We start from the raw sequence: 20,155 nt of genomic DNA, 5'->3' as shown, positions 1-20,155 counted from the left end.
GATATATTCACTAAGTGAAATTTTTCCCAGAGTTGCTACACCTTTTGTTATTGGTATTTACCACGGTCTTGAGAAGCTTGATAAATGTGACGAATATTTAGAAGATTTTATCAATGAATATAAAATTCTGCATACAAAAAGTATTCAACACAACACTAAGACATTTTACGTTATAATTAGAGCTGTGATCTGTGATTCACCAGCTAGGGCATTCGTAAAACAAACAAAAGGCCATAATAGCTATTATGGTTGCAGTAAGTGCATTCAAGAAGGTATTTATAATGAACATCGGATGAGATTTCTACAAATGGATGCTACGTTACGGACTGATGATAATTTTCGGAAGAGGCTTAATGAAGAGAATCATATTAGAACATCTAAGTTCGAAGAAACGGAAATTAATATGGTTTCTCAATTTCCAGTGGAATATATGCATCTTGTATGTTTAGGAGTCAAGAATAAAATAATAACCTTATGGATCAAAGGATGGCGTGTGAATAAAAAAACATTGCTCAAGTTTAGTCTCAAGATGATAAAAAATATGTCAGCTTTATTAAATTCAATCAGAAATTGGGTGCTTTCTAAATTTTTCCGAAAGACAAGAGATCTGGGTGAAGTTGATCGGTGGAAAGGAACAGAGCACAGATTATTAAGGGGAATAACTTCGAAACAGCTTGACTGATCGATTCCAAAAACTAATCAACTTTTAAAATAGAAAAATCACGTCGATTGCCGTCGGTCCGGTCAAAATCGGTTCATTCATTCGTGAGTTATCGTTGACGAAAGAAAACCGAAAAAAGTGTTTTTCCAGAATTACTCCGAAATTCTTGGTTCGATCAAACTATACTTACAGATTCTTTATAGAGCTTAATAAATTGCGCCGAATGCTGCTAACCGCGTAAAAATCAATTCATTTATTCAAAAGTTTCTCCAGTTTGAAAATTTGAAAAATTGTGTTATATCGAAGTTTTATCAGGCTTTTGAGCTCGAAGAGCTCAAAAGCATAGAAAAGTTGTCCATCTAAGCTCAGGGAGCTTAAAATAACACATAAATTATATTTGTAAGCTCGGAGAGCTCAAAAACATCATTAGTGCAGTTTTAAGCACTTGATATAAAATTAGCGGGAAGTTGCACGGATGGCCTTCAGGGTCTACCATTTTTCTTATTTTTTTATCCGCATCACAAAATTGTAATAAATTTTTTTATCTTCAAAATAATAATATTTTTTACGTAAGTAATATTTTTAAAATGAAAGGAAAAATTTTTTTAGAAGGCAAGACGTTAACTCATTCAAAAAATTTAAAAAATTACCCTATTGATTCAAGACTACTTTTTATAGTCACTGGAAATACGTGGTCTAGTTTTAAATATATTGAAGCAAACGATGTTATGAACAAAGCTGTTTGTATACCTGACAAGGATAAATCATTTACTTTTTTTTCATTGATTCATTCATTAGATTAATTATAAAAATCGTTAAATTTAAAAAATATATTCCCGTTTGATCATTGTATATTTATGTATATACACTATACAAAATTATTCATAATTGTTATTATGGAAAAAACAAATAATTTTATTATAATAAACTCCCTCATTTCTTATAATTTAAATTTTACGCGCTTTTTGCAGCTTGACATCTTGTGTTGGAGTGCATTAAGTATTCAATATTGAAGACTTGTGTCCTTTATACACTTGGAAGTTTGGTGGAATTACTCGCCGTCATTTTTAAATGCATTCAATTTAATGTGATTTTAAATTTGTAAAAACAAAAATAAGTCATGGTAATATTATATTAATAGTATATTTATTTAAAACTAATTATACTTGTATGGATTTTAATATTTAGTAGATAGATTAATGAAAAAATAATGCTAACTGTAATCCATAACCTCACTTCTGTCTTTACTAATTTCAAAATTTCTATTATTTAGGCTTTGTTGTCCCATTTTTCGACAGTTGGTGTGCGACAGTACCAGAATCATTGGTAAATAAAGATAAAAAGAGTGTTTTATGGCCACATAAAAAAAATTAATGCAACTTTAGCTTGCAAAAAAAAAATTTGTGCCGAAACGAGATTGAGAACATTTCACGTACACTAAATTATTAGGACCGTACGGTAAGTTATTGTGTTCTGTGAAGGTAAAATTAAACTTATGTGAGTTATTTTTAATTGATTTAACTTGTGTTTTAATTAAAAATAGATACTTATGAAACAGCTAGAGCAGATGAGATGACTGCTATTAATATGTCTACATTTGATAAAAAATCAGTACAAGATGTTATCGATGAAAAACGATCAAACTGTCAACGGAAAAATCCATCACGTTTTCGAAAAAGTGCCAGCAGTAGCAGTAACAATGATAATGATAGTGAAGACAATGAAGGTAGAAAATAAATTTATTCTATTGTTAATTGCTTAAAATTAAAAAGTGCATTACATTTTGAGTATCACTTAATTTTATTCTCTTGTCATAGGTTTCGGTGCAGATGACTTAAAGAAAACAATTTTACCAACTTTCAATTATCATGGTAATGGTAGTGATAAGAAGAGTCCCGAGCCGTTCATCGAACTCAAGAGCTTGATTACGGAACGTTTTTCGATGATCCGCCTCATCCAACCTTTAAAAAACTAACAGTTACAGGTAAGCCGGTTATTTGGAGTATTGAACGTATCCGTGAGTATTGAATGAAAAATATTTTCAATGCAAAAATAATTTTATTTTATAATCCATTATTTTATCAATTTTTTTTTTTTTTTTCAAAGATATACCGGGAATTGATGCAAAAAAAGAAAAAAATGTTAACTAGTATTGTTAAATCGTGAAAAATGTTATTCAGTCAAGCTGCTTGAGTAAAGATGAAACTTTAAATAATCCAGAAAGTACATCAACAGCTAGTATTAAGTACTACAGCAGGGTCAATGGAAGGTACACAAAACTCAAATCCAATTGACAGAAACGATGCTGAAGCTGATTCTTTGAGCATGAAAAACATTGCAAATACAAAAGCTCTCAACCGATCTACGGTTTCAAATCAGAATGAAGCAGTTGATGGTTTGACTGAGAAACAGTCGTCAACATGTCACAACTGCTGTCGTAAGTATTGACCGATTTCATTATTCATTTATCAAATTTTCTGAATTTATTTTTCTTTAATCGAAATTGATTGTGGAAAAAAGTTTATAATTGGTTTATACAAAAAAATGTTTTTTTTTTTGAACAGCTGCATATCGTTCAATCTTGAATTCTATGTCCCAAAAGCTCGACGTATTATTAAATCTACACGCTGAAAATCCTCAACCTCAAACGACTAAACAATCCCATCTTCTAAAAGACTTTCCAATATCTATACATGAAGAGTTGACAACATTTAACAAACAATTAACAGACAACAAAGTTGCGCGTGATCAATATGTAATTCCTTTTTTTATTCTGGTTAATTACATGAAATTTTACGGTTGATTCGTTTTTGAGTTTATGTTTATTTTTTACAAAATCTGTGTGTGAAAATTATTTACTTTAATGTATTTACTTGAAATATTAAATTATTATATATTGTTCGCAAATTAACGTCAAATCATTCACCATAAAATTGAATGTTAATAATTGATAAACAAAAGCTACTTTTTAGAAAATACATGAATAATTTGGAATCAACTTTTTTGACATTATCATATTTCATTCGTCTGAATGTGTTTATATTGTAAAGAAATATAATATAAATATTGCTGATAATGGCGCTTTTGATTATTACGGTTTAACTTAAATAATTTTTTAATTTTATTCATTCGATACAAAATTTTTCAGAAGCAGATGGTTCAACAGCGGCAAAATCCTGATGGAAAAAAACATATTCGGACTGTTCTAGGACATATTTTAACGGATGACTTGTGTTGCAAATTATCCTGGAGTGGTCAAAATAACCATAAAGGTAGAAGATATGCCATTAGTGAAGTATTTAAGAGTTAAGCACTCAATTATAAGCTGAAATAATTTAGAATTTATTTTTGTGAGAAGATATATTTAAGTATTTGTTTGAAAACTATGTAGTGTTTTTCACTAAGATGTATTTGTTTTCTTTAAAAAACTTAAAAAAAAAAATTCTATATTAATCTATCTATATACGATTATTTATTATTTCGAGAAACGGTGGCTGCTTCCAACTCCCGTTATTTCCTTGATGATTGCAAGCAAGCAATTATGTCTTGGCTGCAACATGCGAGTGATCGAGTCAAAAAATCTACTGACAAATACAGAACTCACTAATTTTTTTTTCTTAATTTGAAAGTGTCATTTAATTATTTTACTTTATATACTTTTGATAGCATTTAAGATATATTATAAAATAAAATAACTTACGTTCATCGTTATATAATTATTAAAATAAATATAACTTACGTTTATTGCTATATAATTATTAAAATAAAGAAATAAATTTTAGTTTCATTTAAAACAAATTCGTTTAATTTCTTCAAATTTGTCCAGTACCTGTATCGTTTTTTGATACTTTATTTAAAAGAGAATTTTCTGTAGTTATTGTTTGACATATCTAATACGTATATGATTCCATATTATTGTAAATTTACCGATAGCTTCCCTCGCAACCTTACAGCCATTCTGGAAACACTCTGGAAACAGAGTGGAAATGGCTTCATTCCGTTTCCAGAGTGTTTCCAGAGAGTTTCCAGAGCGTGTTTGTTACATTTGTCCATCGTGTTTCCAGACTGAAACCATAGTCGGCTCAGTCGGTAACCAAAATGGATATGTAGTGAAACCATAATGAATACATTTTGAAATCATAGTGTTTCCAGAGTAAATACATAATGATAATCGAGTGTTTTCAGAGTGAATACGTACTGTAACCGATATGTTACCATAACGTGCCCAGAGTGGATACATTTTATCATCTTAAAGTTCCCACAATGGTTACATACAAAACTCATTACGTAACTAGAGTGGATACATGTTGTCATCAAAATGTTCCCACAATAAGTACAGATAAGAACCATAATGTACCCAGAGTCAATATATATAGTGATGTCTCAATCAATGTAAAGAGTGGAAGTACTTATGTTAGGTATTTAATTTAGAAACTGAAAACAGGTTACACGCCCGATAAATATTATATCCCCATAATTAATTAGAAGTAATTACATTTCGTTTCCGGTACCCGGGTAAAAAAAATTATATATAATTGTATAGAACCATCTATAATCTATATATGACTTCATATGATTTATATATAACTATATGTCATTACATACAATCGTGGTCATTAATTTAAGTATGTTTTTAAGTTTACTAAAAAATAGCCATTTTTAAACTCGAACGTTTATAAACTATAAATTTGAAAATTAGTTGATAATGTCATTTACAAAATTAGTCGCAAATAAAAAATGATATTGATGAAATTAGCGAAATGGAAATTTCACCAAATCAAAATTCAGTCATTTATAAAGTAGTGAAAAACAAAAATCTTCGGCTACGTGAATTTAGCAAATTCTTACTGCACAAACTTTTAAAATTAGCCGATTGTAAGGTTTAGGAATTGTGAAATTAGCTGTTTTTAAACTTCTTATAACGTTTGAATGAGTCAGTCGAATCTGCTCTAATTTTCAGAGAAACTAAATTTATGAAAGTCCTTTCAGATGCCTCAAAGCGTTTTTTGATCCGTCGATCCGTTAAAGAATAACGAGAGATTTAGAAACGGCTAATTTTACATTTCACAAAGTTTATAATCGGCTACTTTTACAAGTTTCTGTAGTAATAATCGTATAAATTTACGTAACTACAGATTTTTTTTTGTTATTTTTTAAATGACTAAATTTATAATTGGTGAAATTTAAATTTCGCTAATTTCACTAATATCATTTTTTATTTGCGAGAAATTTTACAAATGACATTATCAACTGATTACCAAATTTAGAGTTAATAAACATTCTATTTTATAAACGGCTATTTTCCAGTTATATTCAAAACATAGTTAAATTAATTACCACGATTGTATGTTTGTTTTTAAGGTTATATATAATTATATATGACTATATATAATTATATATGACTATATATAATTATATATAATTTATATAAAACTATATGTCTTTACATATGTTTGTTTTTAAGGTTATATATAATTGAATATAATTTTTATATAACTATACACGTCATTACATACGTTCGTTTTTAGGATTATATATCATTTATGTATAACTATCTATAATTACTTATAATTCATATATAACTATATGTCATTACATGTGTTCGTTTTTAATATTTGATCGAGCATAAATATTCAAGTTCTCATCAACAAAACCTTCGGTTATAATCGAAAACCGATCATTTTCGTGGGCTTCATAATTAATTGGATTTCCCAACCCAATGATATGAATCCTAATTTCTTTTGCTACGTTTGTACAAATTATATTAGGAAAACGGTTGACCCTGAAGGCCATCCCTGCAACTTCCCGCTATTTTCAAAATTAAGCGCTCGAAATTGCACTTATTATGTTTTTGAGCTCTTCAAGCTCAAAAATCTAATTTTCGTGTAGTTTTCAGCTCTCCGAGCTCGAAAGTTTGATAGGAGTTTAATAAATTGCTATTTTTTTTATTTTCAAACCGCAATAACTTTTGAATGGATAAACCGATTTTCACGCGGTTAGCGGCATTCGACGCAGTTTTTCAAATTCTATGATATACTTTCAAACACAAATTGATGAGACCAAAAATTTCATTGTAATCCGAAAAAAACGCTTTTTGTCGATTTTTTTCGTCAACGATCACTCACGAACGAATCAACCGATTTCGGCCGGCTTGGTGGCAATCAACGTGGTTTTTCGAGGTTGAGCAGATTAGTTTTAGGAATTAATCGGTCAAGCCGTTAAAAAGTTATGATGTCTACACACACACACACACACACACACACACACACGGAGTGACATCCTCACGGAAAGCCTCGAACTGGCTTCCTAGGACCTTACAACGTCGAGATCTGTGGAAAACTCGATTTTTGTAAAACGGGGTAAAATCAACAACTTCCCGATTTTTGAAAATTTTTAATTGATTGCTCCTTTTGCACGACAAAAGTTGAGATTGCGCGCCGAATAAGGAAAAAATTTTGTATTTTTCTATATCAGGCGTTCAACAAACTATTGCAAACTTCACAAAGCATTTAGAAGATGATACGTCACATGGTAGCCTGTCTAGTAGATTCGATACAATGGAAGTTTACATCGATTCTGAAAAGTAGCTCTCAATGACGAAATATCTGATACTGGCAGTGAATCCGATTTCAGAGAACCTGATGAAAAAATTCCTTTGAGCAGTAAAGAAGAGTACAGGTTGATCAGTAAAGAGTACAAGCCTGTAAAATATAACCAAAACTTAAAAAATGATTTATTCAGATGAACTCCACTCTTAAAAGAAGCGGCTGAAATATTGGCTTCGATTATGAAAAGAAGAAATCTTCTGACAAAAGCTACAAAAGTTTCATGTCATTGAAATCAAGAGGAGCTTTCTGTAAATATTTCGATAAAAAACCTCCACTTTTAGCTCACTGATCTGTACTTAAAGAAAAGTACACAAATCTAGAAACTGTCTTTATAAAAATCAAGTATGAAGGAAATAAATATCAAGTGTGTCGTGATTTAAGGATTATGTCCATGATCCTGGGACAACAATCTGGATTCACGAAGTATTCATGCTATTTGTATATGTTTGACAATAGAAATTAAGAGAATGCATCTTTGACTCACTGAAAATCCGGACGTAATTCAAAAATGAAACATTTGTTTCCGTTATAAATGAACAAGAAAAGGCATCATGGCTAAGTTGCAAAAAAGTATGAACCAAGTTTTTAGAAAACATCCCGGATGCTGAATACATAAATATTGTGTCCAATATTATCGCCAGATTTCAGCGTTTATGTTGCCCAATGAATTTTAAACTTTACTTTCTTCATTTGCATCTTAAGTACTTTTCGTAGAACAATGGAGCATTTAGTGTAAAGCAAGAAGAGAGATTTTATCAAGATCTCAAAGATTTTGAACGGCGATTTCAGGGGTCGTAGGGAGTAAACATGTTCGCAGATTACTGCTGGATGCTACAAAGAGAAACTGAACAGGGGGAAAAAAAGCGCAGCAGAAATCTGTTACACAGATCATTTGAGAAAAAAAGGGCCCGGAAACGACTGAAATTATAAGATTATAATTATCATGCAGAAAAAATTATGAGATCGGAAATTTTATCAAATTTATTTACTTTTTTCCGTTTTTTACAGTTCGACTTCAAATTCGTGTTCAACGGTCAAAAATACGTCGGGAATTCTTTGTCACACACCCGGCACAGACCAATTTTTTTCGTGGACCTGTATAATTTTAACCGACTTCCTTTGCATTTATATTTGCATGAAAATATAAGACAAACATTTACAAGATATAGATTTTTGAATAATGATTTTCAAATACTTTTTCGGAAAAAGTAATAGTTACAACAGAATCACTAAATGTTCGTTTTTTTGTTGCTTATTATTGTGCATGTTGAGCATAGGCGTTATCATTTAAGCTATATCACAAAAACGCTTAAGCTTTATGTCATTTAGAGAATTACCCATTTTTTCTTAGTTTTTCCGATAGTTCAGTTAGATGTACCGCATCGAAATGTAAAAAATCCTGGTAGAAATTGAACGGTAATTTGTAGACTGAACGAGGCTTTCGTCCTAGATATCGATCTTTTTCAACATTGAGTTCAATTTTATTTATGTCAATTTGTAGATTATTCGTACTTATTCGATGAGCCAAGGATCGGTTGAATAAGTGCACCTAAGAAATGATTTATCAATAAATGCATGAAATTTGTGACTTAGCATGCAGAATTTTGTTGTATTAAGATTTTCTATTATAACTAGCAGACCCGGCAGACATTGTCTTGTACACGCGTCTTAATTTGAACATTTTAAACTTTTTTGTATAAGCTGTAACGGTTTTGACCGTTTTTATGAGAATTTTTATTGAAACGGCATGACAATGTAATATTTTATTAGCACGTTATTTATTTTACTACAATTACACAAAATTTTCCTGATTCTGATCGTAGTGCCTACTATCGTAACACAGAGAAATTAAAATAAAACATTTTTCAACATTCAACGTTGCAATAGCAGCGCTGTCTGCCGGATCCAATTTAAAACATTACAAGATCAACTACAATTTAATATTAAAAAACACTGGAACACAATAAAAAACAATTGTCTATATACCGGGCGCCGTCTATCTACGGGCATGTTTATCGACTCGCTGAATACAAATTCCAAGTCAGCTTAGGCCGTTCAGCCATCAATTTCGAGTAAATTGCAAAAAACCCTAAAAAATAGCAAAAATTCGATGATTTGGCAAGGAAAAAAAGTTTGAGATCCAAGACTAGCATAATTTTCATGTATTTCAATCTGTCCAATACTAACTTTGATCGTGCTTTGATCATAAACTTTTTTAATTCTGAAAAAGTTATAAAATATCCTTAATAATTGCAAGAATCGTGACACCCACAGACATTCATGAAATTGTAAAAAATCGATAAAATAACAGCAAATTGCTGCTGAAAAAATGGAAAAAAATCTTTTAAACACAATTAAACAAATTTCTTGTATTTTCCATTAACAAAATACAATATTAAAATCAGAAAATGCAAACAAATTGTACAATCTCTAAAAATGATGTATAAACAGAATTAAAAGAATGATTTTTCTAATTTTTAAATTGTTTTCCGGTAGAATCGAACTCTTTTATTTTCAAATGATCTACAGAGTGGATTTCTCTTTCGTTTGTTATTCTTTTTTGGTATATCATTTTTGGGTGTCCAGCAATAGTCTGCCATCATGTTGATTAGGGTGATTCAAAAAAAAAAGAATATTTTTTTTTTCGTTTGGTACTCTGAAAAATAGGTTCCTAGACACCTCTAAGAAAGCCTCTCCAAGCATGAGTTCTTAATTGTAACGGGAAGGTCCTCCTTCTTACAGTTTTCTATTTTTTCTTATTATCAGATAGAAAAATTTATATCTCGCTTCCAACTACTTGAAAAAATATCTTGTTCCTTAGATTTTGTAGGAAATTGAATGCTCTACAAAAAAGGTCTCTTACGATTTTTTCGTAAACCCAACCGTTTAAAAGATATTAACGGTTAAAGTTTGATTATTTTTGGGAACATTTTTTATTTCTTATGAATTTTATAACTCAATGAAAAAAAATCATTATGAATGATGAAACTTATAGTTTTGTAGGAAATTTACTGCTCTATAAAAATGGTCTCTTATGATTTTTCGATCAAGTTGAGCGTTTACGAGATATTCATCGTCAAACATCAATGCATATCAATTTTTCTAGTTTTTGATCAATAATTCGAAAAATTTCAATTTATTCTGTGAGTTTCAAGGAAATTTAGACAAATTTGAGTTTTTATTATAAAAGCAACTCCTATAGATGTTTTCTGTTCAAAAATTCATTTGAAAGTTTTTATTCTAATAATATTTTTTTTAAATTTTATCTTTAATAATTTAAAATCTTAATCGCGTTGTCATTTATTATTATGAAATTTGTTCAGTGCGTATTTTTAAATTGTTTTTCACAAAATATACATAAAATTTTCGTTCGAGGGGATTTTTGTTTTGAATTCCATTTCTTCTTCTGTTTGTCTTCTGAAACTAACGCCATCTATGTTTTTACTCTCAACTATCTTCAGTATCTACCCATTTAATATCGTATTTTCAGTGTTCCTAAAACTGATCATCTTGAATACGTAATAAAATAATTCATTTTAAATAAGTCTTATAATCATCACATAAATTTATTTATCATCAATTAACCTACAATGAATAAAGAAATACGTTTTATCGGAATACCTCTACAAAGAATTTCGGAACGTAAGTTACCAAAAGTGAAAGAGGTTATGCGTGTGTTTTTCTACCAACTTAAAATTTTAAAGTATTCAATCAAACAAAGTGCTAAAAATTCAGTTGACCAAGTTATTGAACTGTGGAGAAAAATCAGATTCCAACTAGTGGAGCTCCTAATGCAGTCAAAAAATTTCTTCGCTATCACAGTCAATGGTTAAAATTACAAAAAAATTTCGATAAAAAGAATTCAGCGCAAAACCAAAAGGAAATGAAATTTCAGACTGATCTTGAACAATTATTCGACATTGTGAGCGAAAAATCCTTAAAAGTGCTTGATGATAATATTAGAAAGTTGTATTTGGATCAAAAATTCGGTACCCATAAAGAGATTCTTTCTAATAATGTACCTGTATCAAACTTAACCACAACTATGATGGGAATAGATGAGAGTAGTAAGTATCTGAGATATTTAATTATTATAAAGTCAGGTAGTAGTGTAACTTTTCATAGATGACTAGATGACATTTGACTAGACAATTTTTGGAGTCCTTTCTTAATTATTTGTCATCAAAATGAATAAATTCTATACATTTTCTTCGTTTAATTTATAAAACAGATCTTATTCCAGACTTAGATCAACCGTCTACCAGTCATGCGATTGTTCCAAGTGAAAAATCAGAGTCGTTCTCTACGTATACATTAAGTGGAGTTACAAATTTTGGATCTGATTCAGAGTATGAACCTCCAATTCCGACAAAACGAGCAAAACTTGATGTCTTAACTCCTGAAGTCATTTTTGGACTCGACCGAGCTAATGTCAGCAGTAGAAATGCGATGTTTATTATTGCTCCGGTTTTACTAGCAGTAGGTATTAAAATTGAAGATACAACGCTCAGTTATAGTTCAATTCAACGAGCTCGTATGCTTCAAAGAGAAGACATTGCTAAAGGACTTAATGACACGACAACTTTAAGACACACGATAAATACGTTGTGCATTGGGACGGAAAAATGCTGAATGACCTTGTTGGATCAAAATCTGTGGAACGGCTACCAGTTATTTTAACTGCATTTGGTACCGAACAATTACTTGGGGTTCCAAAATGAATTCTGGGACGGCAGACAATCAAACATCAGCCATTTTATCGACATTGAGTGAATGGGGTATTACTAATTATGTTAAGGCGATGTGTTTTGACACGACGGCAGTTAATACAGGTAACTTATCAATGATAATTTAATCTAAAAATATTTAATTATTAACGTTCTAGTTTAATTTTTATTGCTTACTGAATTTCACTTTTGAAATTATTGAGAATTATTTACTCATTTGGATTTTAAATATAATCTACAATTTGTTGAAAATATTAAATTTAACGATAGTTATCTATTTTCTTTATACATGAATTCATAACGGTACATGTAAGGCAATTGAAAAGACTTTGGGAAGAGAGTTAATCTGGTTACCATGTCGTCACCACATTTTTGAGATCATATTGAGAAGTGCATTTGAAGTATATTGGCCTGTGTCATCTGGGCCAAACGTACCAATGTTCGGAAGATTTAAAAAATCATGGGATGAAATAAATAAAACTAATTATAAATCTGGAATTGAAGATACTGTTGTTGCTGATATCATTTTGGATAAAAAAATGAAATATCTAATTTAATTGCACAATCCTTACAGGTATGATTTAACTGCGATTTTAAGAAAAAAATTTTCTTGTTTCTGACAAATTTTTAATTGTTTTTGATAGTTACTACAACCCCGAGATGACTATAAAGAATTGTTGGAATTGTCGTTGATTTTCCTTGGAGAAATGCCTCAAGAAGAAATTTTTTCAAACGTCCTGGTGCAATTCATCATGCTAGGTGGATGGCGAAGGCAATTTACAGTTTAAAAATGTTTCTATTCAGAAATGAATTTAAACTTTCTAATAAAGAATTGGACGGTCTTCGGCAAATTTGTATATTTATAGTTACACTGTATTTAAAAGCTTGGTTTTCATCAACTTCTGCAACAACTGCTGCTAATCATGACTTGCAGTTTTTGAAAAATTTATTCGAGTACAAAAATATCAATTCATTGATTTCTTCAGCAACTTGTGAAAAAATGATTTTGCATTTATGGTATTTAAGTGATGAACTTGCCATTTTATCATTATTTGACGATACCGTTTCATTGGAAGTAAAAAAATATTGTTGGAGCTGTTAATACTCGTAACGGTACAGATTCTAAAGCTAAAAATTTATAATTGATAAAAACGATTTGAATTCATTAACGCAAAAAGTCTGAGTGACTTTGTTTCTAAAAAGTCTTTAAATCTCTTTAAAATCTTTGATTTACCATATGACTTCCTTGATAAAGATATTGAATCGTGGCCTACTAATGACAGTTACATTGAAAATAAAGAATACTTTAACCAATTGAAAGTTGTTAATGATTCAGCAGAACGAGCTGTTGCATTAGTTAGTGAGTATAATCAATGCTTGACAAAAATGAAGAGCAATTCCAATACTTATTGCAAATTATCAAAGAACATCGAAAAAACTACCCAAACTGCAATAGAGGAAATTATTTACAGTAAAAGTGTACCGTTATGTTGAAAATATTGAAAATTATATGGCAGTTGATAATTAAATAAATAAATTCTTCGATAAAAAAGTGAAACACATGTGAAACACACTAAATTGAATTATATATTTAAAAAAATGCACTAATTTTTTGTTTTAATGTAATCAAACATGTCCAAGACTAAAAAAACTAATTAAAAAAATAGTTCATAACATATTTCTATTCATAGAAACTCAAATTTGTCTAAATTTCCTTGAAACTCACAGAATAAATTGAAATTTTTCGAATTATTGATCAAAAACTAGAAAAATTGATATGCATTGATGTTTGACGATGAATATCTCGTAAACGCTCAACTTGATCGAAAAATCATAAGAGATCATTTTTATAGAGCAGTAAATTTCCTACAAAACTATGAGTTTCATCATTCATAATGATTTTTTTTCATTGAGTTATAAAATTCATAAGAAATAAAAAATTTTCCCAAAAATAATCAAACTTTAACCGTTAATATCTTTTAAACGGTTGGGTTTACGAAAAAAATCGTAAGAGACCTTTTTTGTAGAGCATTCAATTTCCTACAAAATCTAAGGAACAAGATATTTTTTCAAGTAGTTGGAAGCGAGATATAAATTTTTCTATCTGATAATAAGAAAAAATAGAAAACTGTAAGAAGGAGGACCTTCCCGTTACAATTAAGAACTCATGCTTGGAGAGACTTTCTTAGAGGTGTCTAGGAACCTATTTTTCAGAGTACCAAACGAAAAAAAAAATATTCTTTTTTTTTGAATCACCCTAATGTTGATATTCTAATTTCCTTGATACCTAGTCTCTATTTCACTTATATCTTGATGAAAACGTTCTCCCTGTTCTTCACTGTGATCCCCAAGATTCTCAGGAAAGTGATCGATGTGAGAATCTAGAAAGTATAATTTTAGATTCATTAAACATCCTAAATTTTTGGAATTTGTCACTAATTCTTCGACGATTGTCCTGTTATTTTCACTTTTATCATAAATTTACTAAAAAATTTTGACACACACTTCTGAAACTTACCCAAACTGCTCTTTCCGTATCATTCATTTTACCTATAAAATTAGCATCCTGAAATGAAGTTCTAGTTTGGGGTCCATTCAAAATTTCCTCTTTTAATTTGGCATCACTCATTGCTGAAAACCTCTCTCTCAAGTACTGAACATAATCACCATTCTTGTCCAGAGCTTTGACATATTGTTTTATGAGACCTAGTTTGATGTGAAGTGGCAGTAGCAGATAGTTTGAAGGCTGAATTAATGGTGTTCGTATTACATTATTAGTACCGACATCGAATTGCACTTTCGTAGGCTATTCTGTTTTCACATAATGATGTTTTTTGACTGCTATTCCACAAACATATATAACAAGGATATTTTTTGAATCGTGATTGTTGGCCTAAAAAAAGTATTGCGATTTGGAGATGCCTGCAAATTTTCCTTTGTTGTTCTGAATACTTTATTTTATCCAATACAATTCATAAATTTTTATAGGTCTCGTAAAATTTCGTCGAATGGGCTATTGGAATTGGCGCTAATATGTTTTCAGTGTGAAGCAAAACAGCTTTAAGACTTCTAGTTGACGTGTAACCGGGGGGTTTAGCCCAGGTCCAGTTAGCTACCCCTTTCCTCTTTAGAAACGGCGCCACTGGGATTTTAGACACAGTGTCCCAGAAACCGGGGAAGCATGAGAGGGAAAAGACAGGGTCGTGAGAAGTCCGAGAAAGGCTGTAAATAAAACTGAGAAAAAAATTATTTATAACAATTAAAGTGATTTATTCAATCAATTTACAAACTTAACAATTTTCTTATAACTAACTTAATTGTGAGAACCTCTCACCTACGTTGGCCCTTGCCAATTTATTCAACCCTCGTCACTCCGACGGAATACCTTAAAACCTAAATTTTCCCTCGTCAACCTGACGGAATACCATAAAATACCAATTAATTACCTCGTCAACCTGACGGAATACCGATTAAAACCCTATTCCCGACTGCGCCCCTGACTCGGGCGTCTACGCAGCGGTTTCCTAACTTAATTCGTTGTACCCCCGACTTGGGCGTCTATACAACGTTTCTAAATACTCACTAAATTCCATACAAAAAGCGTCCACCGGACGCTAACTTAATACACACTTTCTCTAATTACTCAATTTTCTTCGAATTACTAATTATCTAAATTCCTTGAATTTTACGCTTAACATTTCTTTAATACCAATTACCAAATTCACTAATTTAATTCATTACAAAATTTATCAATCAAAATTATTCAATTAAATTTATTAACTATTTTCAATAAACTAATTTACTAGATTTACTAAATTAATTAAATTCAGCCCAACGGCCTAGAATTAATTTTTACAAAATTTCAAATTTCAAATTCTACAAATTTAACAAGCCTCATTAAATATTCAACTTACATATATTCCAAAGTGACCTTGACTATCTAAATTACACAAATGCTTCTACTATTTCAACTTAATCAAATAATTTTAACTAAATAATTTCCCATAACTAAAAGGCTTGTAACAAACTAATTAATTGACGTTTATGAATAATTTACTTATAAAAGAATCTACTAAATTAAAAGTGACATCTGAGACAATAGCGATCATTAATTGACAAATTTTATTACAGTTAATTCGGCCTCTCAATTTTCAAATTCAAGCTTGGCCTGAAATAATTGTAATAATAATACCTGACTTAACTTTTACAACTCTCCAAACGTTGAGTGAAGTCCTGGTGGAAATGAGCGAAATCAGTGGCTGGTTGGTCTCTCTCTCTCTCGTCTCGAATAAGCTTTCCGGCTCCAAGTAATGGGTTCCCAATTCCGGATCGTAGATTGACTTCCTTCTTGATGGTCCTGAATCTTGATGACAGAATTTATTACACAGCACTACACTGACTCACTGTTTTGTCAAAAGTCTCACTGTCTCAAAGCGTCACTGGCTCAAAAGCCTGGCTCAAAAGGTGTTACTTGTTCCAAGGGCTGGCTCAAAAAGCGTTACTTGTTCCAGGGCCTGGCTCAAAAAGCCTCGATGTTTCTTTTGTCGGATCTTTTATAACCCTTGACTCCGAGTTCTCGAACCTTCCTATTGTCAACCCCGCTTCGTTTTTGGGGACAGCAGTGTGGACTTTCGATTTGCACGCCCGGTGACAAGTCTGAACTACTTGTCAAAAATCGAACGGTAAGGGAAAACCCTCATTTATTGTGGTGTCAATAGAGTGGTCGATAACGACCATGGGAAATTCAGTTTTCCCTGTCACAGATGAATCTATAAAGCGTTAATGAATCGAGTTGATAAATCTGTATATATATTAGGTTTTAATTCATCAACCTAGTCTTTAACATTGGAACAGTACACCACCGAGTTTTCATCGTTATTTGTGAAAAACTTCCGGAACTTCTCTTCTCTATTCCGATGGAAATAAGTCATTATGTTTTTAAATAACAAATGTTTTTTTTAGTGTTAATGCCAGTAATTCAGCTCCATCTTTACGCAAATTTAAATCTCATATCAAATCATTCAGTTCTTCTCGACTAAATGTTTCAGGATCTTTTGTTTTCCCATCTGGCATGAAATCTTCATCTTCGGGATTTTCATCTTCAGAAATTTCTTCTTCCTCTTTTTCCTTCATTGAAACTTTTTCTTTTTCTACTTCTATCTTTGCAAGAACTTCAGTGTTTCATTAACAATAACTATTTTCTGTGGCTTAATAGCTAATGAAACATTGGTGTACTGTATTTTACTTCTATTCGACATAGTAAAACCGGCAATGTCAGTTACAGTTATGCGAACTAGTTGATGAAGTCCAGATCATGGGGATTGTAAATTTCAAGTTTTTTCTGTTTTTGATTTTTTCCCATCGTGTCAACATAATATTACATCGACCACAAACAAAGTGTGGGGCCCAGGCAGAATCCTAATTTGTAATTTGAATGCAAACCATTCTTAATAATTTTATTTTAATCTATCTGAAAATGTTCTGCGGTTTTTTACAGGCTCGAAAGCCCTCACAAACGTAACAAAATAGATCAGAATTCTTATTGCATAGAAGGGAATTGCTTCTTGTAATAGTATACTCTCCAGTAGTCAAGTTTCTCACTATTGAAGAGCTGCAATCGCTGGATGACGACGCCTGTCGGCCTGCTTCCTAACTCTGATCAGACACCGATACCGGGTTTCTGAATCCCTGCATCGTAAAGTACTCATCACTTGTGCCTGCCATGACGGCACACACGCCGTTAACTCAGGGACTGCCAGATGGGTCCGTTGACCACCGTCACCATGAAGTGGTGGCCTGGTTGCAAGTCCAAGTGATCATGCAATCTGTACATCGAAAGGTTAAAATCTCAACACGATGGCAAATATTTACTAAATTAAGGAAAAATTGGAAGAAGAGGTACCCGCGTCATAGATTATTTGAGAATAAAACAGTACAATACCCTCAAAAAACCGTTAAACATCCAATTTGATTACTATTTTGGATCATAATCTTGTATTTTAGAAATAAAAAATATAAGAAATTTATTTTATTGTGTTTAAAAAATTTCTATCTATTTTTTCAGCAGCAATTTTCCGTTATTTTATCGGTTTTTCGCAGTTTTATGAATGTTTGAGGGGATTATGGGCCAAATTCATTGCAGAATCAGATCCATCAGATTAAATTACATAAAAATCTACGTCAATCCGGGTCCACAAATTTTTTTGTACCAATATAATCCCAATTTTTGCCATTTTTAAGGATATTTTACTACTTTTTTAGTAGTAAAAAAGTTGATAATCAAAGTACAATCAAAATTAGTATTTAACAGATTAAAATATATGAAAATTATGCTTGCCTTAGATTTAAAAATTATTTTTCTTGCCAAAACATCGAATTTCCGCTATTTTTTGAAGTTTTTTGCAATTTACTTGATATTGAAGGCTGGACGGCTCAAACTGACTTGAAATCTGTATTAACCGGGTCAAAAAATATGCCCGTCGATAGATGGCGCCCGGTGTACAGAAAATTTTTTTCTTTTGTGTGTCGGTGAACCTAATCAAATGAACACTTTCTAGTGAACTGAATTGTGAATCTGAACCATTCTCGAATTCAGCGAAAATACAAGAAAATTTACAAAAATCGGTTCAGTTTTCAAGGAATAGTGTGCTAGCATATACAAGGACAGAAGAATTATACATATTGGTATATACCTGTTGTGACATTTGAACAAGTTGATGGAAACGTATTGCTCGATATTGCAGAAGAATTTGATAAACACTTTTAAGTTTCCATTTCATGCAGTAAAATTGTATAAGAATGATTGTACTGTGTTCTGTTGTGCTTCGCTGGGTGTGAAGTTCCTTTCTCAAAGCATGTCCTCTATAAGCTAAAAAATCAAATAATCATTATGTTTGGTTATTTTTTAAGTTCAATTCAATCATAATTGTTAGAAACTATAAAAAGAAAGTCTGGAAGATGGTTGACTTTAAAATTGACTTGAAAGGCCTTCTCTTCATCTTCCACCTTACTTTCGAGCTTACGGTTGAAAGTGTATTTATTTGAGGCAAAGCTCGAAAATAATATGAAATTGAATTCTTGAGCTCAAAATATTTCTTAATTGTAATAAATTTTGAATAGGAAAACCTCTTCCAATTTGTTGAGAAGCATTCAATACAATTTGTTGAGTATGAACATTTTGCGAGGTCGTAAGAGACCATGAAAGAAAACTTGATTGTTTTTTTTTTAGCGACAAGTGTCAGTGCATTAATTTGCGTTTAGTTCTGCATAGTTTTATAAAAAATTTAGAACGCTTTTTCGAAATAAGATAGTTTAGACAACAACTCGATTAAGAAATGAGCACACTGTCCACGTTCTGCCAAATTTGCATTTTTAGACCAATAAAAAAATTTAACTCCCTTCCGAAAATTTTAACTCCCGCGAACCGGGTGTATAAAACCTCCAAACACCAAGGATCACTCGTTCAGTCTTTTATTAAAGAATACGAGGGAAAGTATCCTTGTAGAACCCGTGTGGGTCCTTGTACCGCGTTACGTACGAGGCAGTGTAAAGCACTAGGTCGCTTACACAAAACTCCAAATCCATTAGTATCTTTTGACTCTATAAATTATATCTTCTACGAACCCCGCCACGGTCCTCTTTGAGCTGTATCGAGGGTCCCGTTGTCCGTAGTGATGTCATCATCCAAAATTATCACATCTATTATTTATTTAACGGCGGATCTAAGTGCCTGCCGGAGTCATTACTCCGTTTACGAACTCATAATTAAAACACAGTAAAACATAGAAATAAGTGATAGTTCATAAGTGAAATAGTGTACATTGAGTGGGTCTAGCCCATAGTGCAAATAATTGAATAAATCATAAACTTGAATTTCTCGTTCACTTCATTGTAAATTAAGATCCTAAACCCCTTCAACTACACCGATCTCTACCACAAGAGAAGAAGAAGTCATCTCAGGATCTACCGATAGACCGATTCAAATCCAGATCAACTAGAAAATTCATAAAGGACCATTATGAGTTCAGTATTTGTTACCGACTTCCCTTTAAATTCGCCATTGGAACTCCTGATTACCGGGAGGCGTTCGAAATCCACAATAAAAATAAGACTCTTGTAGCTTTTCTACGAGAGAAAATCTATCTAAAACGTGTCCGAGT

At 31.4% G+C, this 20,155-nt stretch overlaps 2 protein-coding genes across 2 annotated transcripts in view; one reads left to right on the top strand and one right to left on the bottom strand.

Annotated features, from left to right (window-relative positions):
• Window positions 1-8,546: 8,546 nt before the first annotated feature.
• Ninac (STKc_myosinIII_N_like and MYSc_Myo21 domain-containing protein ninaC) overlaps window positions 8,547-20,155 on the bottom strand; it is a 1,002,000-nt gene continuing 990,391 nt past the window's right edge. The window contains 2 exon segments of the mRNA XM_074259010.1: window positions 8,547-8,818; window positions 18,689-18,864. Of these exon segments, the coding sequence (XP_074115111.1) occupies window positions 8,603-8,818; window positions 18,689-18,864 (392 nt within the window). The 3' untranslated portion in view covers window positions 8,547-8,602.
• LOC141537821 (uncharacterized) lies at window positions 11,033-11,901 on the top strand. The gene is made up of 2 exons (XM_074258999.1): window positions 11,033-11,336; window positions 11,501-11,901. Exons 1-2 carry the CDS (start codon window positions 11,153-11,155, stop codon window positions 11,899-11,901), a joined length of 585 nt encoding a protein of 194 aa, XP_074115100.1. The 5' UTR covers window positions 11,033-11,152.

Source organism: Cotesia typhae, unplaced genomic scaffold, assembly GCF_013202065.1.
Source record: "Cotesia typhae breed Kobodo isofemale line unplaced genomic scaffold, CoteBio_Ctyphae contig_17, whole genome shotgun sequence".
NCBI classification, from domain to species: Eukaryota; Metazoa; Arthropoda; class Insecta; order Hymenoptera; family Braconidae; genus Cotesia; species Cotesia typhae.
This window is presented reverse-complemented; position numbering and strand designations above follow the sequence as displayed.